The sequence below is a fragment of the Miniopterus schreibersii genome (assembly GCF_964146895.1).
Source record: "Miniopterus schreibersii genome assembly, chromosome: 13".
NCBI classification, from domain to species: Eukaryota; Metazoa; Chordata; class Mammalia; order Chiroptera; family Miniopteridae; genus Miniopterus; species Miniopterus schreibersii.
In genome coordinates, this window is record NC_138113.1 from 889832 (window position 1) to 917203 (window position 27372).

General features: G+C 53.5%; 1 protein-coding gene across 2 annotated transcripts in view; it reads right to left on the reverse strand.

Annotated features, from left to right (window-relative positions):
* Positions 1-8823: 8823 nt before the first annotated feature.
* Positions 8824-27372, reverse strand: part of EIPR1 (EARP complex and GARP complex interacting protein 1) — a 48759-nt gene continuing 30210 nt past the window's right edge. For both annotated transcript variants that reach the window (XM_081156394.1, XM_081156393.1), the window contains 6 exons: positions 22635-22791; positions 18651-18750; positions 13970-14106; positions 11331-11498; positions 9874-10041; positions 8824-9307 (listed from right to left, as the gene is read on the reverse strand). In XM_081156394.1, the coding sequence (XP_081012520.1) occupies positions 9133-9307; positions 9874-10041; positions 11331-11498; positions 13970-14106; positions 18651-18750; positions 22635-22750 (864 nt within the window). In that variant the 5' untranslated portion in view covers positions 22751-22791 and the 3' untranslated portion in view covers positions 8824-9132. The remainder of the gene's footprint in view (positions 9308-9873; positions 10042-11330; positions 11499-13969; positions 14107-18650; positions 18751-22634; positions 22792-27372) is intronic.

Genomic DNA, 27372 nt, shown 5'->3' on the forward strand with positions numbered 1-27372 from the left:
GTGACCACCAATCGCCCCTACCTGGGGACTCACTGAGAACCTACCTCATGCAACTTGAGTACCTCCAGCGGTTCTTTCAGTAACTGAGCCAAACAGGCAGTTAGCAGGTGGAGGCAGGCAGAGGCGGATCTTGGGGTACCTGGGGACCTTTGTTCATCTGCCCCCAGGCCCAGAACTGGTAAAAGCCAGCCTTGGTGCGCTCCTTAGAACTTCTTGCACTCACTCAGTCCCAGCAGAGGCAGCCACAAACTGTGAATTGCTCCAAACAGGCTGCCCACGGACAGTCCACAGGAAGCATCTGGCATTGGCCAGCACCAGGGTCCCTCCCAGGAGGCCCCATCACCAATGCACCCAGTGGCCAGCGACCCAATTAGCTTCACAAGTGGCATATCCAAAGGGAGATCTCAACAGGCACCAGACCCTGCTGAAGCAAATTCCACTCTATTTGGTCAGCACCTGCACAGCAGCTTGTACACTATGATCAGGGTTGATCCTCACAGCCAGCCTGAAGCTCAACCCCATACACGAGTGGACAGAGGTGAAAGTTGCACAACATCAATATACTTAATGCGACTGAACTGTATACTTATACGTGGTTAAAATTGTAAATCTTATGTTACATATATTTTGCCACAATAAACATTAGTATTTATGGGATTAAAAAAAACAAAAAAAAAGACAAGAAAAAACTAAAACAAAGATGTGGAGGCTAAATAACATGTTACTAAACAATGAGATAAAGGAAAAAAATTCAAAAGGTACCTTGAAACAAATGAACATGAGAACACAACTCAAAATCCATGGGACACAGCAAAAGCCATCCTAAGAGGGAAATTCATAACATTACAGACCTACCTCAAGAAACAAGAAAAAACTTAAATAAATGATCTAACTTTATACTTAGAGGGACTAAAAAAAGAAAAACAGAGCCCAAAGTGAGAAGAAAGAAGATAATGAAGATCAGAGCAGAAATAAATGAAACAGGTTAAAAAAAACACACGAAAGATCAGTGAAGCCCTGGCTGGTGTGGCTCAGTGGTTAGAGCGTCGGCCCACACACCACAGTCGAGGGTTCAGTCCCGGTCAAGAGCATGTACCTGGGTTGCAGGTCAATCCTAGGCCCTGGATGGGGCACATGGAGGAGGCAACCAATAATGAGTGTCTCTTGCATTGGCGTTTCTCTCTCTCTCCCCTTGCCTTCCTCCCATCTCCCTCCCTCCCTCCTCACTCTCTCTCAAAATAAAAATCAATGGAAAAAATATCCTTGGGTGAGGACTGACAACAACAACAAATTTCCAACAAACAAAAGTGCTGGACCAGATGGCTTCAGGTGAATTTTACCAAACATTCAAAGAAGAACTAATACCTGCTCTTCTCAAATTATTCCAAAAAAATGCAAGACAAGGGAAGACTCCCAAGCTCATTTTATGAGGCCAACATTATCCTAATTCCAAAACCAGGTAGAAACATTACAAAAAAGAAAATTATAGGCCAATATCCCTGATGAACACAGATGCTAAAATCCTCAACAAAATATTAGCAAACTGGATCGAGCAATACATTAAAAAGATCATACATCATGATCAAGTGGGATTTATTCCGAGGATGCAAATTTGGTACAATATTGGCAAATCAATAAATGTGATACATCACATAAACAGATTGAAGGGCAAAAATCATATCATATCAATAGCAGAAAAAGCATTCAACAAAATCCAGCACCCATTTCTGATAAAAACTCTCAGCAAAGTGGGAATAGAGGGATCGAACCTCAACATAATAAAGGCCACTATGACAGACCTACAGCCAACATCATACTCAATGGGCAAAAGCTAAAACCATTTCCCCTAAGAACAGGAACAAGACAGGACTGTCTGCTTTCACTACTCTTATTCAACATAGTACTGGAAGTCCTAGCCACAGCAACTAGAAAAAAAAGAAGAAATAAAAAGCTTTAGAATTGGAAAGGGAGAAGAAAAACTGTCATTATTTGCAGAGGACATAATACTGTATATAGAGAACCCAAAAGATTCCACCAAAAAACTACTAGAACTGATAAATGAATTCAGTACAGTAGCAGGATACAAAATAAATACCCAGAAATCGCCTGGCTGGCGTGGCTCACCAGTTGAGCATCAATCTAGGATCCAAGAGATCGCAGTTCGATTCCCAGTCAGGGCACATGCCCAGGTTGTGGGCTTGAACCCCAGTAGGGGGCTTGCAGGAGGCAGCTGAGCAATGACTCATCATTGATGTTTGTACCTCTCTCGCTCCCTTCTCCCTTCCTCTCTCTGAAATCAATAAAGATATATTTAAAAAATAAATACATAAATATGCAGAAATCAGTTGCATTTCTATACACCAATAATGAACTACCAAAAGGGGGGGGGGGGAATCTCATTTACAATTGCATTAAAAAAAAAAAAAATGCCCAAAAATAAATTTAACCAAGGATATAAAAGAACTGTACTCAGAAAATTATAAGACACTAAAGAAAGAAATTGAAGATACAAATACGTGAAAGCAAATACCGCATTCATGGATTGGAAGAATTAACATCATTAAAATGTCCACATTCCCCAAAGCAATCTATAGATTCAACACAATTCCTGCCAAGATAACAATGGTGTATTTCACAGAACTACAACAAATATTCCAAAAATTTGTATGGAACCACAAAAAAAACAAAAAAACCCCACCCCCAAAACTCAAATAGCCACAGCAATCTTGAGAAAAAGGAACAAAGTTGGAGGAATCACGCTACCTGATATCAAACTATACTTCAAGGCCATAGTAATCAAAACAGCATGGTACTGTTAAAAATAGACATATAGATCAATGGAATGGAATTAAAAGCCTAGAAATAAACCCACACATTTATGGTCAATTAATATTTGACAAAGGAGGCAAGAACGTACAATGGGGATTGTCTATTCAATCAATGTATTGGGAAAATTGGACAGATATGTGCAAAAAAAAAAAAAAACTAGATCACCTTCTTACACCATACAGAAGAATAAACTCAGAATGGATTAAAGACTTAAATGGTAGACTCAAAAACCATAATTCTAGAAGAAAACACAGGCAGTAAAATCTCAGGTATTTCTCTTAGCAATATATTTTCTGATATATCTCCTCAGGCGAGGGAAACAAAAGAGAAAGCAAACAAATGGGACAACATCAAACAAAAAGTTTTGCACAGCAAAGGAGTCCACCGACAGAATGAAAGACAGCCCACTGAATGGGGAACACATTCACCGGTACATCTGACAAGGGCTTAATGTCCAGTATTTATGAAGAATTTGTAAAACTCAGCACCAAAAAAATAAACCACCTAATTTAAAAATGCACAAAGGACCTGAATAGGCACTTCTCCAAAGGGGACACAGAGGGCCCACAGATGACCTCACACCCGTCAGAATGGCCGCCAGTGATAAATCAACAAGTGCTGCTGAGGGGGGAGAAGGGACCCCCCTGCACTGTGGGTGGGAATGAAAGCTGGTGCGGCCACCGAGGAAAGCGGTGTGGAGGTTGCTCAAAAAATTAAAAAATGGAACTGCCTTTTGACCCATCGATTCACCTTCTGGGAATATATCTGAAGAAACCCGAAACAGTGATTTGAAAGGACTTATGCACCCCTATTCCACTGCAGCGTGGTTTACGACAGCCAAGGTGTGGAAGCGGCCCAAGTGCCCCTCAGCAGACGACTGGACTGGAAAGCTGTGGCACATTTACACCACGGATACTACTCGGCCGTAAAAAAGAGGGACATCTCACCCTTTGGGACAGCGTGGACGGACCCGCAGTGTGTTACGGTAAGTGAATAAGCCAGGCAGAGAAAGACTAACACCATGTGATCTCACTCACACGTGGACTCTAAGGAACAAAACACACTAACGAACCAAACAGAAACATTCACAGAGAACAGACCTGTCAGGGGAGGGAGGGTGTGGAGCTGGGTGGAAAAGGTGAAGGGGTTAAGCAAGGAAAAAGCAACTCAGACACAGACAGCAGTAAGGTGATTACCAGGGACACGGTGGGGCGGGGGAGGGTAAGGGGGGTAAACGGTGAAGGAAGGAGACTGGCATTGGGGTGGTGAGCACAGGACAGCGTGGAGACGGTGTATTACAGGACTGGGCACTTGAAACCTAGGTGATTTTATTAACCAGGGTCACCCCAATAGATTCAATTTTTAAAAAAGGAAGGACATTGTGGCACACGCTACAACCTGGATGGACCTTGAAGACATTATGTTCAGTGAAAAAGCCATTCACAAGAAAGAAGACAAATCCTGTGGGATTCCACTCACATGAGGTCCCTCGGGCCCTCGAATCAGACGGAAGGTGAGGGAGGGACCAGGGGGGAGGAGGGGAGGGGGAGTCGCGGAGGGGGGACGGCTCCAGTCGGAGGGGACGGGAGCAGTGATGGAGACGGTGTGGTGTTGGCCGCACAGCAGCACGAATGTACTAACACCACGGAACTGGGCATCAGAAATCGTTAAAACGGTAAATGACGTCTGTTGAATGGGATAAAACCATCCACACGAGAAAGAGGAAACGGAGGCCGGGCCTCGCACAGCCGTGCGGGGCGTGCTCGGCCCTGAGCTCCTGCGCAGGGGCCTCTGCAGGCGCAGTGAGGGGAAGAGCTGGGCCCGAGGGCCCGCACGGCCTCGGACAAGCCCCGGTCCCCGCCTGCCTCCCCCACAGGCCCCGAGAGAAGCAGAGGGCGCCGTGTGCGGGGCGGCCACTGTGTGCACAGCAGACGGGCACCTCCTCCCACGTCTGAGGGCGGCCGAGCAGCCCCGCCCGATCCACAGCCGCCTGCAGCTGAGGGATGGGACCCGCCTGGCGACCCCACCGGCCAGCAGGGCCACGGAGCCGCCGTGGAGGAGCCAGCTGAGAAGTGCCAACGGCTTAAAATGGTGACCTAGTTTAAATTCTACATCAATACAGATTTTAACCCCAAATAATTGATTCCATATGATAATTGTGCCGTCACAGGAAAGTGTAAAATTCACCTTCCAAAGTGCTGACCCACGGGGCTGCGCTGGCGATGTGTCCACCACGGGACACGTGGGAGAAGCATCGTTGCTCAAGGGTCCGTGTCTCGCTGTGAAAATGAGACCGAAGGTCTACACTTAAGACACTGAGGTTACGATGAAAGAAGTCCCTTCCTGGGCACCCTCCCCCAGACAGACACACACACGCCCCTGTCGTGAGGGTGGGGAGACGCCCATCACCCTGCCCCTGACCTGCGGCCCCTGGGCTGGTCCCAGGGCGCTCGTCCTGCTCACTCCTAGGCCTGGGCCGGCGTCAAGATCTCCCACCTGTGGAATATGGTCAGCGGTTTCCTTGGGTTTCCTCGGGCTCCCTCCAGGTGCCCCTTCCGGCTCCTGCCCAGCACAGCACACCGGGCACCCTCCCCCAGACCGTCAGGCCACTGTCAGGTCAGCGGCCGCAGGACGGCAGCTGAACACAAAGCACGAAAAGACCAGAAAGCTCGTCGCGAAGCCCACACTTCCGAGGACCATTCAGGGCTCCGGGGAAATGCTGATCGGCAGGATCTTCAGTCCCAACCTCTCCTCTTCAAGCATCGCTCCCTCCCGCCCTGTCTAGCTGTCCCGGGAGACGCGTCTTTTAGGAGAGAAGAGACAGAAGTTAGAGCCCCAATCCCGCCCGACTGGCAAGTGACGGGGGAAGGGATGCAGCCTGGCTCCTCCTCGGGACGCGCCCAGGACAGGCCAGGCCGCCCCAGCAGACTCCCTCCCTATCTGCTGTCCCGGGAGTTTCCTCGGACAGGTCAGAGCTGAGACTCAGGTGCAGAACCAGGTTCCCCACAGCCCACCCACGGGCAGGTCACCGTCGCCACGCAGACTAACAACAGGTTAGCGACAGCACAGGACAGACGAGTGGTTCCTGACGTCTCCCTGAATTGACTGAACTTCATTTAAACCTCAAAATAGCCTGTGTTGCCCGGCCAGCCTGGCTCAGCAGTTGAGCATCAACCTAGGATCAGGAGATTGAGGTCTGATTCCCCGCCAGGGCACAAGCCCGAGTCCGATCAATGACTCACTCATGGATGTTTCTATCTCTCTCTCCCTCTCTCTGCAATGAATAAAAATATATATGTATTAAAAAAACACACCAGCCCGCGTTGCAGTTACCATCATCCCATTGTGCAGATGCAGAAACTGAGGGTTAAACACCCTTCTCAAGGTGGTAAGGCTGCAGTCAAGGTCCAGCGTGGGGGCTAGAGCCTGACCTCCTCCACTGAGGTGCGGCCCCGCTGGAACGTGAGGTAGACAGAGTTCATCACCCCAAGGGGGCAGCTGAGTTCCTGGGGGAGAGGCCGTGACGGAGTGGGCAGTGACCCTCACTGCAGCCACTGTTGGCTGGCCACCAGGGAATATGGGGACCAGCCAGTGCTGGGGCTCACACATGCCATCGCCAATGACCGGCCGGTTCCCACACTGGTCCTTAGTGAAGGCCTTTCCTCCCACTCCCCCCACGCTGACCCGGGAGCTGCTGCTGGCCTGTGCCCCTGGTACACAGCGTGAGGCCAGGCCCTCAGCACTTCTTCATTGGCTAAATGGACAACACACAGATGGACACACAAATGGACAGGTAGATGGCGGGTGACCTAAGGTGGAGGAGCCCACGCACACACCTTTCCCTTCGTCCTGGGCCAGCACCGAGGGGCCTGCCTGAATAAACAGGTAAGAGTGGCGCAGGAGTTGCCTACCATGAATAATTCAGAGCCCCTCAAGTATTCAAAACCTCCTGTTCTCTCCAGTAACCTAATTTCTCATGTTTACTTACTTTGCAAACCTTTAAATACTTTAAATTTTAATGAAAGTAATAAACGCATGTTTAACATATAAAATAGAGCAGAGGGCTGATTAGCCAGAGAGAGGGAGGGAGGGACAGAGGAGAGGAGGGGGGCCTCAGCCACCTCCCCACCTCCACACCTGCTCCTGGGAGGGGGCCACTTCAACCAGCTGGAGGTGAGACCTCCGAGGGTCACCTTCCTACCTTGTGATAAATCTAAGGCGCCTTTTTTTTTTTAATTTTTTAAAATTTATTTCAGAGAGAGGAAGGGAGAAACATACATGATGCAAGTCATTGATGGGCTGCATCCCGCACGCCCGACTGGGGATCAAGCCCACAACCCGGGCATGTGCCCTGGCTGGGAATCAAACTGCGACCTCCCGGTTCATAGGTCAGTGCTCAACCATTGAGCCACACTGGCCGGGCCTAAGGCACCTTCATGATCAGCTTCGGTGCTAGCCCTGCTGACAGGTAAGGACGGGTAAAGAAGTGGCTCCCTGCCCTGGCCCCCGCTCCCAGCATGTTCACAGCAGAGTCTGAGGCACATCTGCCATTGTCTCTGCAGCCATCAGAGGTTCACAGCACCTCCCTTGACGAGGGAAGTGCCCCGATATCCACCATGCACATGCAGGTGGCCGCATGGTCACCCGCCCCCTCCCGTCCTCTCCTCTGCCACTGACAGATGCTTCACCTTGTTAAGGTTGACAACACTGGTCTATTTTTACTCATAATTAATTCTCCTGTGCTTTGCCGTACAGTCTAGAAAGCTGAAAGCCAGTTAACCTGAGTCAGTCAGCAGAGCTGATCACTAGAGCGGTAAACCCCACAGTGAGGAGGGGCGCCAGCACAAGCGCGCTTCCTGCGTACCTGCTGGAGAAGGGAGGCAGTACCCGAGCAGCCAGTTGGGCTGAGGTGCGAGGCTCCGCCACCTTGACCCGGTGACCTCCGTGGCCCTCCTGGGTGTCCCACTTCAGCCACACCCCAGGAAACTGGTGCAGGGTCCACCCACCGGTGGGCGGCGCCTGGTCAGAGGCGCCCCAAATGGGAGGTCCCCTGGCCAGGCGACCCCTGCATCTGGGGACTATGCGCCTTTCCTACGCTTACTCCCGGCCGTCCTACTATGTGCTGTGACTGCTCTACGGGCCTCCTCACAGGCCTGGAGGTGGGCGGGAATAAGAGGAAGAGAGAAGTGGGGAGGCTCTGCCTTCCCTGAGAGCTGAGAATTTGCTGGGGAGACCAGAGCCTCCTGCTGGATTCTGCTGTCCTTGGGAATTTATAGGGCGTGGCACATTTAACTAGCTGACGAAAGCCTCCACTCCTCAAGGTTTGCTTGCTCTGCTCCCCCTCCACGGCCCCTCGAGACCCTCTCCTCCAGGCATGGGGTCACTGTGTGAGTTAAACCATCACTGGCCCATGGGGATGGCAATCCCAGGGGCCCGAGCTGCTGCTTGTGGCTTCCTGTGTTGCCTGGACCACCCTGCATGTGACTCCAGGCCTCTCTCAGGAAGAAGCTGTGGACACTGCAGTCCTCAGTTGTGACAGAGAAGCAGCGGCTTGTCCCTGAAGGCCCTCTAGGTGATGACACACTCTAGGGACAGGTGACCATGGATCCTGCTGACTGTGGCATCCCCTGGGCCGGGCATGTCACACGGTATTGGAGAGTCAGGTGTTGGGTTCCTCTCCCTACACATGCACAAGGGCCACACCTGGGAACCAGGAGTTTGCTGACCAGTCCGGAGTCCTGCCCTGTGCTGGCCAGGAGGGCATCACCCCAATAGCCACGACACGACCAGGGCTCCCCAGGCCCACTGGCACAGACACCAGGGCTCACGCAGACCCCTGCAGCTCCTGAGATCTGCGCCAGAGTAGACAGGGGTGCCCTGTGCCTCTGCCTTTGTTTGGGTGGGACCAAGAAAGTGAAAAGAGACCACGGAAGAGACCACCAAGGGCAAAGTTCCTGAAAGAATAAGCCAGGAGCCCACATGACAGACAGCATCGTGTATTTATCTCATTTTAATGTCAAGAAAAAGGCGAGTTAGTATTACGGAAACAAAGATTGTTTTTTATAGTGAAACAAACCCCCAACATTCCTAAAGGAGAGAAGAGAGAGGGAGCCAACTGGGCAGACAGGATCATGGGCAGCCAGATGGTCCCCGAGGTCTGCAGGCTGAGGTCTCCCTGTCCTGCGAGGGGATTCAATTCATGTGTCAGCTGTGCCGCTGGGCCCAGCTCGGTCCCGAGAGGCATGACGCTGGTCCTCCCGGAGAGGGGTCTGCTGGGAAACAAACGCCCTTGGAACCCAATGCTCAGAGCAGGATGTGGTACTTCAGCGCCCGGGGAACCCTGTTGATAACGAGCCGCCCGTCGTAACTCAGGGAGGCAAAGAGCCAGGGGTCGGCCGAGGACCAGTCCACAGCGTACACGCTGTCCTCATGTTCCTCATACGTGGCAATGACGCCATCCTGCGGGGGCTCCTGGCTCCTGCAAGGACCAGAGACACGCATGAGCAAGGCGGGCCTGGGCTGCTGCTCTGCGCAACGACGGTGCGCCTGTGAAAACACATTCCGGTCACACTCCAGTGTCTCCGGGCAAAGGGTGCAGGGGACCTGCCTGGGTTGCGGTGGAAGGGCCGGCTGACAGTCCCCAGCTGCCCCCGGCCGGCGAGGCCCACAGTCCACACACTGCCTGGCACGTGACAGCAAGAAGGGACAGTGCTGGTCATCTGTCACAGGGACCATTGGACAATCGACAGACGTTAGTTAGCTCCTATTATCACTGAAGTTTAAAGACTAGCAACAACTTAAAACCTCATGTAAGAAAATGAAAAGTCATCAGCATAAGTATGTGTTTGTGTCCACACCTGAAGGCGCTAGACCCCCCCAGCCAGCTCCACCCCATCCTGGGTGCTAATTACTTCCAGAACTGGCCCCCGCCGTGCCTGCAGTGGGGCCCTCACCCAACCACATGCCAGAAGCTTCTGGCCAGAGCCAGGCGACCCAGAGACAGTTGTGAGGAAAGTGAGCTCCCCCACCGCCCACAGCTCTTACTTGTCCTCTGGACGGCGATCCTCCTGGTCACTCAGGTCATCATCGTCCACCAGGTGGCCAAAGGGCTCGGAGGAGATGGACACCATGTTGGAGAGGATGACCCTGCTGTCGCTGCTGCCCGTGAGGACCAGCTGGTCATGCGAGTGGTTGTAGCGGACGTTCCACACCCTGAGGGCAAGGAGACCATGCTCACAGGGCTGGAGCCTCCCTGGACCGCAAGCAGGGGTCACCAGGCCACCACCCCAGGTCGCTGGGTCTGATGCTGGGCAGTGTCCACCAGGAGGGCAGGCTTATCCTGTTCCTCTGAAACCGTCTCTTACCCCCAACAACAGAGATGAGACCTGATGGTGGCACAAGCCTCAGTGAGAGGAAGGCTGACTGCCCGGAACTATAGATATGACAGAAGCCAAACCCTAGGGCACCGGCCCACGAGCCGCAGCTACGGAGGAAGGAGCTCTGGGTCTGGGTCATGGCCCAGTTTCCCCCAACACAGGCCCAGGGAGCTGGGAGGGCTGAGTGCCTGCCATGCCAGCTGGCTGCTGCTCCGGCCAGACGGTGGAGAGGGCCCGGCAGCCACACGCAGGGGCAGGCGTTTCTGCCCGCACAGCAGTGATTACAGCAGTTACTGAGTTTGTTAAAACTATGCACGAGCGAGCATTCTGGGATTTTTAATTTTCTGGCTACAAAAACAATATAGCTTCTGGTAAGTAATTCGAGGAATTCAGACACAGAGACCAGAGGCAACGTTCCATGACATTCCTCTAGGCCTCAGCGAGGGCTCCAGACAGCACGCTCTCCATACACCTCCTCTGTATGCACACACGTGCACTCCCGCACAAGCACGCACACACATGCAGCACGTGCACACACAAAGGCTTTAATAAAACTTCTCCTCCTGTGCACACTATTCTACATGCTGATCTCACTTACTGAGCCAGAGCATCCCTGTGATCCACGCTCCAACACTGCTTCAGAGGCGGGATGGCCCCTGGGCATGCCCTGCGCCCTCTGCCCTGCACACAGCTACCCCCTCCCTGTCTCAGCGGCACTGTCCCCCCCATGGATCCTCTGCCCTGCGCTGTGCACACAGCTACCCCCCTCCCTGTCCCAGGGGCACTGTTCCCGGCATGCATCCCGTCTGGATGGGCACGTGGGGTTTCCAGCACCCCCACGTTGCAGACAATGCGTGTGAACATCTGTGCACGTTCATCTCTGCACATTTGAACGGGCACCATCTCCAGAGAACACAGAACCTAGTGCTTCTCTCCTTTCCTACGTTCATAAATCATAAACATTCAGATCTGGAATTAGTGTTTCTTAGAAAAGATAAAGCCGGTTGATGGAAAGATTCACAGCAGCACAAACTAAGCTGGTTAGTGCCTTTCCAACTGATAAAGTAATTAGCAAAATAAATCACTTAACCCCGCTCCCTGAGCCAGCATGCAGGAAGCCACTACCAGTGGGAGTGCTCCTCAAGGGTCTTCACAGGCTCGGTGACATTGCGGGTATCCCAGAACTTGACCTTGCAGTCGTCCCCACAGCTTGCAAGGTAGTACTGCTTGTTGGGGTTGAAGTCCAGGTCCCGCACCAGCTGCCCATGGGCGTTCTCCATGCAGTAGATCTGGCTGAGAGAGAGAAGTACACGGTGTGAGGCAGGTGGGACAGCCTGACCCCAGACCCGCAGTGTCTGCCCCATCCAGGCCCCAGGCATCCAGCCTGGGCTCCTGCTCCATGAGGCCAGCAGCACCAAAAGTGGCTGCGGATGCCAGGGAGCCTGGGGCCTACCTCAGCGCCTCCTGCAGGGGTGACGCAGGCACTTGGGAGTGACGCTGGTCCACAGCCATCACATGTGATATGGTTCCTTGGGCATGAGAATGGGCCAGAGAGCCTGCGCCTGCCCAGAGAAGCAGAGACAGGCTCTGGGTCCGACAGGGACACATGTCTGGAAGGATGTCGTGAGGAAAGGAAACAAGAAAGGACAGGAGGGAGACCCGGAGGCATATGCACTGCTGTCGGTTTCGGGAGAGACTCAGAGAAGGAAGAGTAAGACAGGAGAGCGGCACAGACACGCGGGTCGGTGTTTGCTGTTGGTGGGCTGGTCCTTTACCACTCACACCACTCAGTGCTAACGCTGCAGGCGCCTTCTCCAGGGTCCCATGCAGCCCACCTGTTCTGCACCCAGCAGCTGCAGGCAGAGACACGCATGTGCACAGGTGCACGGCACACGTGCATGCACATGCCACATACTCCAACTTCCACTGCTCTAGGCTGCGCCTCACAGGGTCTGAAATCAGACTGTATGTCTGTGCCTATGATGTCTCAAGCAGCAGGTGGGCAGCGGTAAAGCGGGACAGTAATTAGGAACCAAAGGCCTGTGTCTGGTCAGCACAGGGCAAGGACCTCCACCGGGCCAGTGTCCAACCGTGCCCTGTGCACCACTCCTGCCCACACTGCCCGCTGCACTTCCAGCCTGGGCCATAACCTCCTGTCCCACAGTCACAGCGTAGTGGGGCAGCAGACACTAGGCCGCTCCCCTCCTTGCCATCTCCTCCTCGTGTCTGCAGACCACCCCGGACCTGACATCTCCTGCGCTCCAGTCCCTTTCCTCTTGTCCTCCAGGCTGGATTTTCCGGCCCCAAACCTCTTTTAAATCTTGAACCAGTTTTTATATCCTGCACCTTTCCAATATGCCAATATTTTTTCCTAAAATAAGATACCCTAAGCCTTAAGATTGTCCAAGCGAAACAGGTAATAAACAGTAACTGGGAACGGGTGGACAGCCACGTGTGCACGTGGTATTTACCAAGGTTTCCCGTACACTGTGGTGACATTAATTTTACTACAGAGCACAACACAGTCTACAGCAAACACTGAAACCCCTGGCTCAATAAAACCGAAGCTGTCTGCAGAAATCAAGGGGGGGCCCACATGTCCCCTTAGCTGCTCATCCTCCCAGAGCCGACGAGGCAGAGACACCCCAGAACCCCATCTGCCAGGTTTGTTTGGGGTCTGCCACGTCACCCTGAGCCTCCTGCCTTCAGACACGGAAAGTCTGCACCCCCTTTAAAGAGGGACACAGAGGAGACAGCTGCTGGGCCTGGGGGGACATCAGGTGCTCTTCGTGGCCTGAGTCCATGGCTCCCAGCTCTGATCAGGAAATCAGACCCTGTGGACAGACGGGCACAGGCTGCAAGTGGCAGCTGCTTCCTCGCTGGCCCGAGTTTGCAGAGTGGCCACAGAACTCAGTTTAAAGTCGTGCCCCCTCACTCGGCCGGGCGCGGCTCAGCGGTTAAGTGTCAACCTAGGATCTGGGAGATCGGGGTTCGATTCCCGGTCAGGGCACATGCCCGGGTTGTGGGCTCGATCCCCAGTTGGGGGCGTGCAGGAGGCGGCCAATCAATGACTCTCTTATCATTGATGTTTCTATCTCTCTCTCCCTCTCCTTTCCTCTCTCTGAAATCAATAAAGATATATTTTTTTAAAAAATAAAAAAGTGCCCCCACCTGGAAGGCAACACAAGTCACTTGGTGACACCGTCTTTGAAGCTTAGTGATAAATGATGGTGTGTAGAGGGGACAGACTGCATCTCACAGAGGCTTGCAGGGTTCCGTTGCCATGACAACAGACATGGCACCATCACTCCTCTGCCTACCAAACCCCACCTGGAACTGCTGGCTCCTGCACATCACGACCAAAATGACAGACTGATCACCCGACAGGCACAGAAACGGTCCCAGATGACTCCACACTCTCAACCAGGGACCATGACCATCAACTAGGGGACCACGATCATCCACTTGTGGTCTCCACCCACAAAGACCGAGAGCAGGTGGTATTGGCAGAAGCCAATCTTAATCGCCTTATAAACAGCCATCGCTGAAGGGACACCCATGTGGAGCACTGAACAGCCAACTGGGCACCCACGGTCCACAGCCATGGCCATGCCAGCTCATGTTGGTGAGGAGAAGCAAAACATGATAAAAACAGAAGCCACGTGACCCCAAATGCAATTGGCCCTGATCAGCCCTGTGGATGAAGAGGGGCAGAGAGAGGACGAGGTACCTGGGTGAGCCCTGGGCTCATACCCATCACTGACCTCATGCTCCGTGTGTCCCAACCACGGACTGCAGTGTCATTTGCTGTGGCCACCTGGGTGCAGTTGTGATGTGGGCTCCACCGTCCCGAGGTGAACTTCAGCTGCCCCTTCCCTTCCAGGGATGCTGAGCTGGCCAGCTGCCAAAGGAAGGAGAGGAGAGACATATGATCTCGTCTCAAAAAATGCAGGTGGATCTCCTGTACCCACAGGAAATCAGTGAACAATCCTGAAAACAGCGGAAACTCGGTCTCTGCTTCCTCCCCTTGAAAGAAGGAATGTGGGACCTTATTTGGGAAAAACCATGTTAATGGCCCCACTGTTAAACGGCTTGCAAAGTGTAATGAGAGGCAATCTGCTCACACTTGAAAGAACAATAGGAAATAAACATCTGGCTGCCCCCAGAGACAGACATGGAGCAAGTGGGGCCACACGGCCACCTCCAGGTACAGGACAACTGGGCTTCATCTTGTGTCTGAGCATAAGCCCCACGCCCTGCCTTAAGGATCCCCAGATCTGTCACACAGGTGAATTACACCTCCGCAGGTAAGGACGATGACCTCGAGAGACATCCACCGGGCTGTCCTTGGTGAAACCCCCACCTCCTGAGAGCTAGGGGGGCCAGGTCGGAGCCTGGGGTAGGACTCCCTCTTCATCTCATTCCCTCCCACCCACCCACCTGCCTGCCTGGGATTTTATGCCCAAATGTATCCCTCTGGCTATATCTCTAATTTGTTTTGGGGTTGAATGCCTACACACACAGTGACTGCTAACGGCAGGGAGGGCTGGGTGTCATCTCTACCACACGTCCCCCAGGGCACACAACCCACTGTCCCTTCACCACCTAAGAGCACGGCCTTGCTCTTAGGAACACTCAGAGAGGGACCCAGAGGTAGGTCCGCAGATCTGGACAGAGCCCGAGGGAGGCTGAACGCTGTCGCCCGGGGGCAGTGTGCATCCCCGTAACTCTGGGTGCCACAGCCCCACCTCAGTGCGTCATCGGGGCCCACAGCTCAGCGCAGTGCAAGCTGCGCTGCACTCGAGAAGGAGAGGCCTGGGAGAGCCCCAGGGATCCAGTAGTCAGTGCAAGGGGATTCGACTAGAAAAGGGGAACATGCCCATTTCCTCTCTGGGGGGGACTGGCCCACTGAAGAAACATAACAGTGGTGACACCTTAAAACACGACCCAGTGCCACCCTCCTTCACTCCCGTAACCACTGCGTAGAGGCCACATGCCCAGATGTGCTGGCCAGCCCAGCAGAGCAGCACTCAGCTCTGCTCTGAACTTGTGAAAAAGCCCCTTCTCCTGCCTCACTGACAGCACACTCTGCAGTCTCAGCACAGCTTGGGCCACTAAACTCCTCTTGCCGCATGTGTCCCCTGCACGGGGGCTGGAAGCCTGTGTGACGAGGCAAGGGTGCTGGGGAGCTGTCTGGGCGGAGGGGAGGCAGAGCCCTGTGCGTGGAGGCGGGATAGTGACAGCCACGTCCAAGGGAAAAGGTAGAGGGTGTCCCCGCAGGCCTCCATGCTGCCACTGCCGCCACCACCCCCTCCCAGGGCTGTGGGAGTCTCCTGGTGCCCCGCCCAGCTCCTCCAGGCCCACCCCACCTCCCTCCCCACAACCCAGGAGGGGTGCGAGGTCAGAGCAGGTCTCCTTGGAAAAGTCTCCACTGTGTGCTACCTAGGTCAGGGCCAACTTACCACCCCCGCTCCACAGAAGTGAAAGGTGGCACTGCCTCAGAAACAGTCAGACCTCGGTTCTCCAATGTCTCCACTGCCAACAATTCGGTTCTCGACCAAGTTGTTCACAGAAAAAACGTCTCGGTTCTTGACCTGACTACCGTTTCATGCTGATCCCTGTATGATCGGGCACCCATCTCTCAGGGACAAAGGAGAGAGCCTCATGTTGTTACCATCTCAGGAAACTGTGCTGCGAATATTTTCATGACTTTTTGAATTTGGGGGCCTGGAGCGAATTAATTCAATTAACATTATTTCTAATGGGGGAAAAATGACACAGTTTTCTAACAAATCACTTCTCAAACAGCCTTCCCAGACAGATTACGTTCGAGACCTGAGGTTCCACTGTGTGCACTGTCCCTACTTATGGTGACACTATGCTGGGCATGGCGAAGACGGAGAGGACTAGACAGAGGAGCAATCCCTGGGCCCACATCCACTCAGCGGGTTCTATAGGCTGCGAGGGAGGCTGGCAGTGAGGTCTGTGTCCTGGTTGTCAACACACAGAAGGACCAGGCATGTCCCCAAGACAATGAGGACAGCACAGAAGCCAGATGAATGAGTCCATCCACCCGTGGCTAGGCCAACGGCCAACATGAGGCCAGCCCCTGAATCCAGCCAGCCAGGCTCTGGACTCGAAGCTGCGGACACTGAGCCTAAGAGTAACGCACACACCCCTCGCCCTTTCCCTGAGCGGCGTCTGAGCCCCCTGAGGCCGAGCGCCAGGTGGTGGGGTGACCGACCTGCCTGGAGGTGGGGGAGCGGGCCAGCACCCACTGGGCTCCTCCTGGGGCAGCTCAGCTTCCAGCCCAAACACCAACCCAGCCCCCATTGGGCTCGGACCCTCCTGCCCCCGCTCGCCCCTCACGTGCCGGTGACCCGACCCTGGGATGGGAACCTTCCTGAGAGCAGTGCCCTGGGCGCACCCCTGCAGGGCCGCTTGCGGGCCGGGCTCAGCGGCGCGCGGGGTCCCACAGGGCCCATCTCCGGGAGGCCCCGCAGGGACCAGACGGGCGGGAGGGCCCGCGGCCGACCTTCCTCTGGTCGCGCCCCCGGAAAGGAGCCATTTACCTGCAGCGGCGGAAGCGGCGGGAGCTGAGATGACTGAGCGCAGATGAAAAGGGGGGACCCCGCGGACCCGCCCCCGGCCTCCCCGGCTCTCTAACGATCATAAATGGCAGAGCCTCCCGTTTAACTGCAAAGGGCAAGGGCGCCGCGAACCCCGAGGAGACCGCCAGGCGGTGCCAGCAGTAAAAAGGGCTGGGCCTGGGGCGGGGGCGGCCTCGGTGCAAACACGCCAGCGGGCCCAGCGCAGTGACCACGAGGGGCAGCGGAGGGAGCGACCGTCCCCGACGCCCGCTGCAGTCCCCTGCAGACAGGCCAGGCGCGGGCTGACCCGGGGGCACCGAGCGCCGCACCCACCTGCCCCAGGGCCTCTGGCCCGAGACCTTCCCCTCGGTCGCGGCCGGCGGGGGACGGTCGGCGCTACCGGACACCCCCGGGCTCCAGGCGAGCCCCGAAGAGGGGGCTCGGAGAGGCCGCCCAGGCCCGGGGTTCCTCCCGCAGTCCTGACCGATCCCGAGCTCTGGGAGAAACCCGGGCTGCGCTCCATGACAGATATGTCTTATTTTTAATTTTAATAAAAATAGTGACTTTTTCCCCCCCTTAAATATGATTTATGGGTACAAAACGGGCCAAGTCTTAATTTCACACGGAAGGCTGTGAGAGTCCCTCTGCCCACGGGGGTGTCAGAGTCTGTTTGCATCACACACTGATAATGTCACTCAGTCCTCAGTCATCTTCAGCCCTGGAATGAAAAAGGAGGTGCCGCACTGAGGCGCCGGAGGCAAAGGGTTACTACGTGCCGGAGGCAGCAATACACACAGGAGACACCCAGCAGGAAGACAACCCCCTGACGCCCAGTGCCCCTCGACTTCCTCGGGCATCCTGCCCCAACCAGGTACAAGGGCGTGATGACCTTTATCATCTCAAATTTCTTCACTTTTCTCTCTAAAGTGGTTATTTTGACATAAACAAATGCAATGAAATTATGAACGCATAAAAAATCACGTTTTAAAAAAGGAAATTTTAGGGAATCAATGTGAAAATATACATACACCAATCAGTAGAACATTTACTCTATGAAAGCCCAAGTATTTGAAGCAATGAATATTTGAAAGACAACTGGTTCCGCGGACAGTCGGTGCTAAGCGTAAAACAGGCCTGAGTGAGCAGCCTGTCCAGGGAGATGTCATCTCTGGTCCAGAAGGGTAAGGACCCAGCACCCAATCCTTGGACAATGGACACTGAAGTGAGGCATTGCACCTGATGGGTGGGTGAGGAGGCCACTGGGCAGGTCTGGTGGTCCCACACCCATGTAAACGGGAACAGTCGACGTGTCTGTGACCCTAACCCTGAGGACTGCATGCATGGGAGTGAGAGGAAGGTGAGCTGAGAGGTCCGGGTCCCAGTCAGCGTCATTTTCACGACTCACACAGAGACTGAAAAAGGCTGGTCAGCACCATGCAATCAGTGTCCACCTGACAGGTGATTTTAACCAAACAGACTGAAAATCCACTCACTAGAAAGACAATATACTTGAAACAAGAAATACCTGTGAGGTCTCACTGCCTTGTGTGGAGAGAGTATGACAAAAGGGGCAGTTTTGTTAACTTTCGGGGTTCCATGGCATATCTGCACACGCCCCAAGGCCCAATACCGAGCGGCTTTCACCTGACGGAGCCAGTCCCTCAATTCTTTGATCGATAATTCAATCCATTCATCACCATTTCATAATTAATGTCAAAATTCTAAACACACATGAATCAAGAAGTGTATTCTAAATTTAGCCAAATCTCTCTCTCTCCCTCTCTCTAAAAATCAATAAATTTTTTAAAATAGCATTAAAAAATTCAAAAGCCGAAAACTACTTCTTGTAACTCACCACGGCCTGGCTGGAGCTCTCCTGCAGGTCCCACAGCAGGATGTGGTTGTCAGCAAGGGAGATGACTCTCTTCCCGTCTCCCGTGGGCTCCCACACGACACTGAGGGGAAGAGAGGGCAAATATTAGCACAACCTGAGATCCCAGATGTGAGGCCAAGAGCCGCCTGCATGTGTCATAAACGAGGGGACCACATCCCTGCAGAGGGTGCGGGGCATGCCATTATCTGTTTCCCGCCAGGTCACCTGCTATAAGGATGGAGGGCTTTGGGGGGTTAGGTGAGAGGAGACGGTGAGGGCGGGGCCCAAGATGGGATCAGTGCCCTTGTAAGGACTGACCCGGGGCACTGGAGTCTTGTCCCTCCCCCACCATGTGAACGCGCAGCAAGAGGGCGCCCTCACCAGAGGACATGTGGCGGAACCACCCAGGTACATGGAGCTTTTTTTTCTTTTTTTAACCCTCACCAGAGGGTATTTTTCCCACTGCTTTTCAGAGAGAGTGGGAGGGAGGGAGAGAGGGAGAAACATTGATGTGAGAGAGACACATTGATTGGTTGCCTCCTACATGTGCCCTGACCAGGGCCAGGGATCGAGCCTGCAACTGAGGTGTGTGCCCTTGGCCAAAATCGAACCCGGGACCCTTCGGTCCACAGGCCAACGCTCCAACCACTGAGCCAAACCGGTAGGACGGTACACGGAACTTTTAACAGAAACTCCAGAAAGCCAGATTCCCAGGTAACTAACAAATCATGGGATTAAAATTATCCAATGTGACCTCAGAGACTGTTACCTAATTATGAAGCAAGTTGGCAGCTGATAGATCACCCACATCTTCCCCAGAGGCCATTTTTAATGACACCCAAACACTGACCTTGCCACCTTCTTTGGTGCCATGAACACTGACTATGGTTTGCCTGGTGGGTACAGGCTCTGGAGGGTGGACCCAATCTATGAAAATGCTTTTACATTCCCCACAGCAACCAGCAGCATTTGGGGTGCAGACACGTAGTAACCCTTGCTCATGACTTCAAGGACGAAAGAGGAATTCCAGGTCAGAGTGGAAACACACATAAAAAACAAGGCCATCTTCAAGTACACCTACCTAACCGTTACTATAGTAGGGTTTGGGAAAAGCCTGTTAACAGCCTTAAAATGAGAGAAACTCAAAAGGCCTCTGCACAATCAGAATCCAAGCGCTGACGGGGCTCGTTTAGGCTTTACATCACAGCGTCTCTCACGCCCTCGCTCAGAAGTGTCTTTACCCTCAGTGTGCACACGAGCTTGGCTCTCTGACTTCTGAGACTCCTGGAGAACAAAATCGTGGGTTATGAGAGGAGAGACGCTGCTTTAAGCAGGAATGTGGGTAACCGGCAATTCGTAAAAGCTGGCCCCAGTCTGTACTAGATCATCTGTAGAGTCGGGTGCAGGCCCACACGCTGGCCCCAGTCTGTTCTAGATCATCTGTAGAGTCGGGTGCACGCCCACACGCTGGCCCCAGTCCAGTCCAGAACATGGACTGGGGGTTGCAGGTCAATGCCAGGTGCCCGTGACAACTCGTTTCCCAATTATCCTCATTTCTGTTTGCTTAGGAAGAGGCCAACATGCACATTTGTATAAGTATCGATTCCACAGTTGTAGAGAATCCAAACCGAAGGCCATACTCGCTCCAGAAACCAAATCAAGCAGCAACAGGATGCCATGAGGAAGTGTGCTTCACAGGACGTCCTTCCTCAGACACAGCCATGGGCAACCTTCTCCCTGTGGCTTAAGAAAATGGGTCCCCTTGTTCTAGTTTTGTTCCAGGAGAGGAAGGAGAGAAGTGGCGAGGGGGTAAAGGGCTTCCTCAGGAAATCATGCTCCCTGTTCCTCTCATTTCCTCCTCACTCAACAGATGTTCTCGCTGCCTTTGTATGGGCCAAGGGATATATTTCTCTGAGAGAAAGCTTATGTTTCTCAGTAATATTATCAAAGGAGACAATCAAATGAATTTCAAGTGGCTGTTGAAGTGGCGTTTTATATCTAAAAAGGAAAATTATATAATAATTCAAAAAGCAAAAAATGCCTCAATATAGGAGATGATACTGATTTGCTTTAGAAAATAACTTGGCTGAGTTCTCGGGGGCGAAGGTTTTCAGAAACGCTTCTTAATGTTTCCTGGGGATCAGAGTCTCTTGCCACCTCTGAGTATCACAGTGACTATTCAATAGCTGTAACGACGACGGCAAAGCATGGGGAACGGGAAAAGTTTCTAGGAACCTCCTGAGCTGAGTCCAGGGGTGGCCTTAGACACAGATGCCCTGGGTCATTCAGACTGGAACTGAACCTAGGCTGGCCAAACGCCCTGTGTATTGTGGGTCAGCCCTTGCAGAGACCGGGTCAGACTTATTCTTGCCATGGTCTATTACACCAACTGCCCAAAAAGGCTTGCTGGGTTTCTAGAAAAAGTCATGGGTGGTTGTTTTTAGAGCAACACCAGCAATTCCCTAAATAGTCACATCTGCGAAGGCAAAGAGAGGAGGGTCCAGGGAGAATTCACAGGCTCTGGAACACGAGGACACAGGGTCCTATAAACTCCAGGGAGCCAGTGTCAGGGGAGGAAAGCTATTCCTCTGTAGGACACGGCTGGAGCTGGGAAGACAAGTGATGTCAGTAAAGTGACTCGTTCCTGGATCAGGACAAAGGCTTCTCACCTACTGCTTCCACTTGGCACACTGCACATCGTAGGGCTTGGCTGAAACACCTCCCGGGAGCTGTCCCGACCCCAGGCCCCTCAGACTGCCAGCCCTGTCTCAGCAGCCGCAGCGTGCCCCTCACGCACTGCACACTGGCGTCACTCACGCCTGGCTTCCTGGAGAGGCTGTGAGTCCTCCACAAGCACCCCCCTGGTCTGTGCCTGGTGCCAGCACAGACGGTGACCTGCGCATGAGAGGCACTTAATAAGCAGGTGCTGAGAGAAGAGGGAAGAACTAATTACGGTCCTCCTCAGCGTGTGCCCAGGGCACACTACAGTGCAGGGAAATGAAATGGGAGAAGACTGCTAACCAAGCACACTCAGGGAGGACTGGCATCTCGGCCATTCCAGAGGGGCTGCTCCTCAGCATCCAAGGACCTTGTTACTCAGCCTCAGGAGGGCTGCTGAGGACATGACTGCACAGCACCGGGGACACAGTCTCCCTCTGCCGCTGTCCTCTCGTCTCCCCTCTGAAATCCACCCACCCCACCTCCAGGCAGCAAACCCCATGGTGCCAGCCATGCCCACTTAGCCACAACTGAGTGGTCCAGCTGGGACCCTCAGCCCGCGACTCCCTCAGGGCAGCTGTAAGTGCATGTCCATGTCACCAGAAACCCCAGAGCAGGGGGCAGAACTCTGCTCCTCCCCCCCCCCGCTGTCCATGTGCTGCCCTTCTCCTGGGAACAAACCGCAGTGATTTTTTACTCTCTATCATTTTCAAACTCTACGTAGTAAAGCCAATAAAGCTGGGTGACTCTCATGTTTGATGTCTCTGACCTGTCGCTTTTGCGGCAGCCTGGCCCACAATCTGCCCGTGGCTTATTTTCGTACAGCTCCTGCCTGCACAGTCTCCCAGCTCCTCCTCTGCGCACTCTGCACAGTCACCTCACAACCTGGCCACCAGCCGTTCCTGCTCAGTCCCATCTCTGAGCCTTCGTTTGCCGCTAAAACAGAAAAACTTTGCAGGGCCTTGTTTTATGGAAATACCGCCCGTCTCCGCTCAGGTGCCCCTTTCAGCGAGCGTGGCCTCAGCTGCGCAGCCGGTGACCGCACTTGGCGCACCTGCCACTCGCCGGGCTGGCACAGCACACTGTCACCCTGCCCACTCCACAGGGAGGCGTCACTCAGCAGGAAGGACGCAGTGTGGGTCTGAGCCCATCTGCCCGCCGGTACACAGCGCCCCCCCAGCCCCAGCCCCGCCCCGGCCCCGGCCCCGGCCCCAGCCCCAGCGCCCGCGGGCATATGCGCGGACCTACCAGGCGGTGCTGCCGTGTGAGCCGCGGTCCAGGTCGCAGAGCAGCTCCAGGGCGTGCGCGGTGCTGGACGCATCGTCTGGGGACTCGTGGCCGCCTGGCTCGGACTCCTCCGGCATCCTCCACACCGCCGCGCAGGTCTGGACTCTGCTGTCCGCGGCTGAGAACAGAGAGCACGGTCAGCAGGTGCACGCGGCCCCGGTGTGGACGGCAGCGCCCGGCCCCTGGCTCCGCGGGCAGGCGGCAGGCAGGAAGGCCCCGCTGCCGCTCCCGCCTCTCCCTGGTCCCAAAAGCATCCTTCCACTCCCGAAAAGAATGTAATTTCCTCAAAATTGGTCTCCAGCCACCCTTCCCCAACGGTTCTTCAGGAAACAGCAGAGCACAGGGCGGGGAAGGGAGGGCCCACGGTCCCCAGGGGCCATCCCGGGGCCAGCTGGGCAGTCGGTGGGTCTCCTCTCAGCCAGAGGCGCCTGGGAGGCCTCCACCTGCAGCCGCGGCCTGGGGCAGAGACCGGGCGCCAGGTCGAGCGGGGACGCCGCGCGAACCCACGCGTGCTCTCTGCTGCGCACAGGTGACCCCCCACCCGTCCCCTGCCAGGGTCCTGGCGCCCCTGATGTCGAAGACACTCCCAGAATCCGCGCCCTGTCAGAGCCCTAAGGAGCAACTAAGCTTAGAAGAGAAAGACGGGTCACTTGTTTCCGCCCATGTGCCAGGCTCCAGGTCTCTGCCTCTCTAGAAAATTTTTCAGTAAGACAATGAGGTTTAACATTATGTGATAAAAATTTAATCATAAATTCCTAAATGCAAATCCCTCCACAGTGTGCCTTCCATTTAGCTCTGTTACATGCTAAGCTGCCCCCCCCCTTAAAGGTGGCCTTTAAGGCACTATGATAAAAACACAAACAGGTTTCAGCGCTGACCAGCGACTGATCCCACGCAAAGGCAGAAAGGGCTGTGGGGGGAGGAGGAACACCCATCAGCAGTATTTCCTACGCAGGAAATACGGAAGAAACAAAGGACCTCACATGACATTCGAAACGTCCCACGTATCAGCTGCAACGGCCCTTCAATCTACATGCCAACTAATCACCAAGAAAGGCGCTGTGAGCACGGAGCGGACTGCCTGGCTTCTGGGCATTATCAGCATCACCATTATCACCCTAATCACACAGCAGGGAGAGGTCCCAGGACTCAACCACGTCTTCTGATCCCAATCTCAGTGCTCCTGAAAGCCCGGACCATGTGTGCCATACACACACTCGATGCTAACACTTCCACTTCACCCACGGAGTGCACAATGGCTCCTGCCTACATAAGTTCACTTTTGCTGAAACTTCCAATGACAGTCTTTTTATAGAGCCTGGGAGACTGGCAATGGTGCTCCTGAATACACGAGAATAACCGAGAGTCGGCAACTGTGAGGTGGAAAGAAGAAATGAACGCCTGAAACATTCGCCCAACAGGGGCCCAGACTGTATTAACCTCCTAACGACAAGAAAAGAAATGTCTAATCTGAAAGTGAAGGGACTACAGCGCGGGAACTAAATCGTGGCTGTAAGTGAAGGAAGCACACAAGTGGCACCAGGCGCGCAGTAAAGTGGCCGTTCCTGGGAGAAGTGACGGGCAGAGGCCCCACTGCACACACTCCGTCCTTGGAGGATTTGCTCAGACGTCAGGAGAACAACTCCTCTCCTGTAAGTACCCGTTCACCGGACAAACAATAGTTGGGGTGAAACATCAAACACCTTCCCCGTGAGAAGGGGAACAAAACGAGAATTCCACACATCACCACCTCTGGTTCACGGTTGACGCCAGCGTCCTGACTACTTCGGCATGGCAAGAAAAAAAGAGGTGTAAAAACAGCATCACATGCTAACAGTTACATGTGCAGGAAATCTGATAGGTCCTACACTATACTATTAGAAAGAAAACAGAAAATTTAGCAACAGTGCTGAACACAAAGGTGATCTATAAAAATCTATAGTCTATCTATAGACTAGCAAAAAATTTAGAAAATGAAATTTGAAATAGTATTAACAATCACATTACAAATCAAATATCCAATAACATCTGAAGCTCAAGGTGTAAGACCTGCGTATGGCAAACGAGGAACGCTGCTGAGAGAAAGGGAAGACCGAGGGTGGAGAGTGTACCGCGTTCAGGGACAGGAAGCCTCGCACCTGCACCGTGTCAGCGAGCAGTAACCAGAGCTCCAGCAGCCTTTCTCTGTAGAGATCAGCAACCTGCTTCTGAAAGTCTAAAATTTACATGAAAATGTGAACTGCCCAGACAGCCAAGACAGTCACGAAGAAGGAAAGTGGACAGTTCACCAATCTAACACCAGATTAGTGTTAAAGAGATGAATAGTCCAGAGGAAGGAAGTGGAGGCAGGCATACCTTAGGAAGATGGTCACCTGATTTAGGACAAACACGCCACTGCATGGTGTGGGCTAAGGGTGGTCTTTGCAGTAAGCGACGCTGGGAGAATTGTACATGCAGATGAAAAATAAACTCGCATCCTACCTCACAACACACTCAACAGCCAATTCCAGAGAGACTGAGGGTCAGAATGGAAAAATAAAATAAGGCAGACCTTTTCCAGAACACTTAGTGGGATCAGCAGGTCTCTCCAACAGGAAGGAAAAGCACTAGTCACCAAGGAGAGACTGAGAGCGTAAGCCATGTTAAGACGAAGAACCTCGAGTCACCAAGATAGTGGACCTCATCAAAGCTAAAACTGCTGCTCTTGGAAACACACTGTTAAACATGAAGCAAGACTGGGAGAACATATGCATAACACACGTCTGACAAAGGGCTTGTATCCAGAATATATTAAAAAACTCTTACAACTTAAGACAAATGACCCAATTTTTTAAAAATGGGCAGAAGACTGAATCAGACACTCCATGAAAGAAAACCCAGGAATGGTCAGTGAGCAGCAGAAAAGATGCTCCACATCCACAGTAACGGGAGAGATGCTAAGTAAAACCAAACGAGGTACACTGCACCTGCTGGAGTGGATGGGTTTCATTTAAAAAGATCAGCAATACCAAGTACTGGCAGAGACCAGAGCACCCGGCCCCTCCTGAGTTGCTGGGAAGTGTACACAGCACAGACATGTCAGAAACACTCTGGCAGCCGGGCACCCAACAACCAGATGACCTATTGCTCTCGGGAGAGGCTGCACAGAGTGTGGCTTGTTGACAAGCCTGTGGCTGCTCTCTGGCCCCAGAGTAAGAGTGGCCTGGTGATAGTGTGCAACTGCCAGAAGTCAGGGGCAGCAATTATCACAATGACCCACTAGGCCAGGGTGCCAAAAAGGAAGGCCAACTGGCCGAGAGCTGTGGAGACAGTGTCCTAAGAGCAAGCAGATGGCCCTGCCCTGGAGAGCGACTGGCCTAGCACATGCCTGCATGCAGACCGACAAACTCAAAGGAAACGAATGAGTGAGCAGGAGACTGAGGGAAGCCACCCATCACACGTCGTGATCCTTTCCTGTTTCCTGTCTGAGTCCTGTTTCCTCCTGATGGAGGAGGGCACAGCAGACACAGCGACCCACTAGGATGGCTGAGGCTTGGTCCTACCTGCTCTGGGGACGGAGGCTCGCCCTGCCCACCTGACAGGAAGCCCACTGTGCCCCAGTGGCCTCAGCGCTGCTTCCAGGAGACAACTAAGGCACCAATCAGGGGAAGGGAGCATGCTGACAGTGAGGGGAGGGGCCATCTGGCACAACCATGTTTCACTTACATTTTCTCATTTATTTCCAAAAAAATTTCTTTTACTCTCAATAAATAACCTCAGTCTCAGAACTTAAAAGCAAGAGCACTTGAGAAGCGGCATGAGTATCCTCAGTGCTGACTCCCGCCTGCGTCTGTACCCTTGACAAGCATCTGCAGTCCTCCCCTTCCCACTGGGAAGCAGACGCCTGTGTCCTGCTCGTGGCTCGGCTTTAGACTGTGGTACCTGCTCTGCCAACGGGGTGTTAGCAGATGTGAAACAGGCAGAGACTTGCATCGCCCTTGCACAGCCAGGCTGGACGAGCAGACGTTTGCTGTTGCCATGGGAGCAGGGACTGGAGAGCCACTGCTCCTGGGAGGAGGGGCCCAGCTGGCAGCTTGGAACTAAGCCCAGACACGCCCAGCCGGACCATCCAATCTCCGGCCAAGGTGCAGACAGCTAGGACAGAAATAAACCCTCCGTATGGGCCGCTGAGGTTCTGTGGGTGTTTGTTAGGCAGCAGGAAGCTGACTTATAATAACACGTAGCCACTAACTACCATCACACATGTGTGCTACTATCATGTAGCCACTAACTACATTCACATATGTGCGCTACTATCATGTCACCACTAACCACAATCACACATGTGTGCTACTATCATGTAGCCACTAACTACTCACACGTGTGTGCTATCGTGTGACCACCAACTATAATCACACGTGTGTGCCAGCCTCCGTCTGGTTATGAAATCACAGAGCCGAGTCAGACAGACACTCCCCACAAGGATGTACCACATATTCAAATGGTTACATAATCAAGGTCAGGATCGGTGATGCCTTAACCGAGACCCAGGTGGAGCGCAGCAGGAGAGTGATGCCCTCCTCGGGGAGAGAACCATGATGGGATGGGTCGGGAAGACCTGGGCACGGGAACAGAAAATGCGCAAAGGCATTCCAGAAGTCGGGTCAGGGCCCGCAGCCCAGGAGGAGAGGGAATGGCCAGTGGTTCAAGTTTGGGTGTG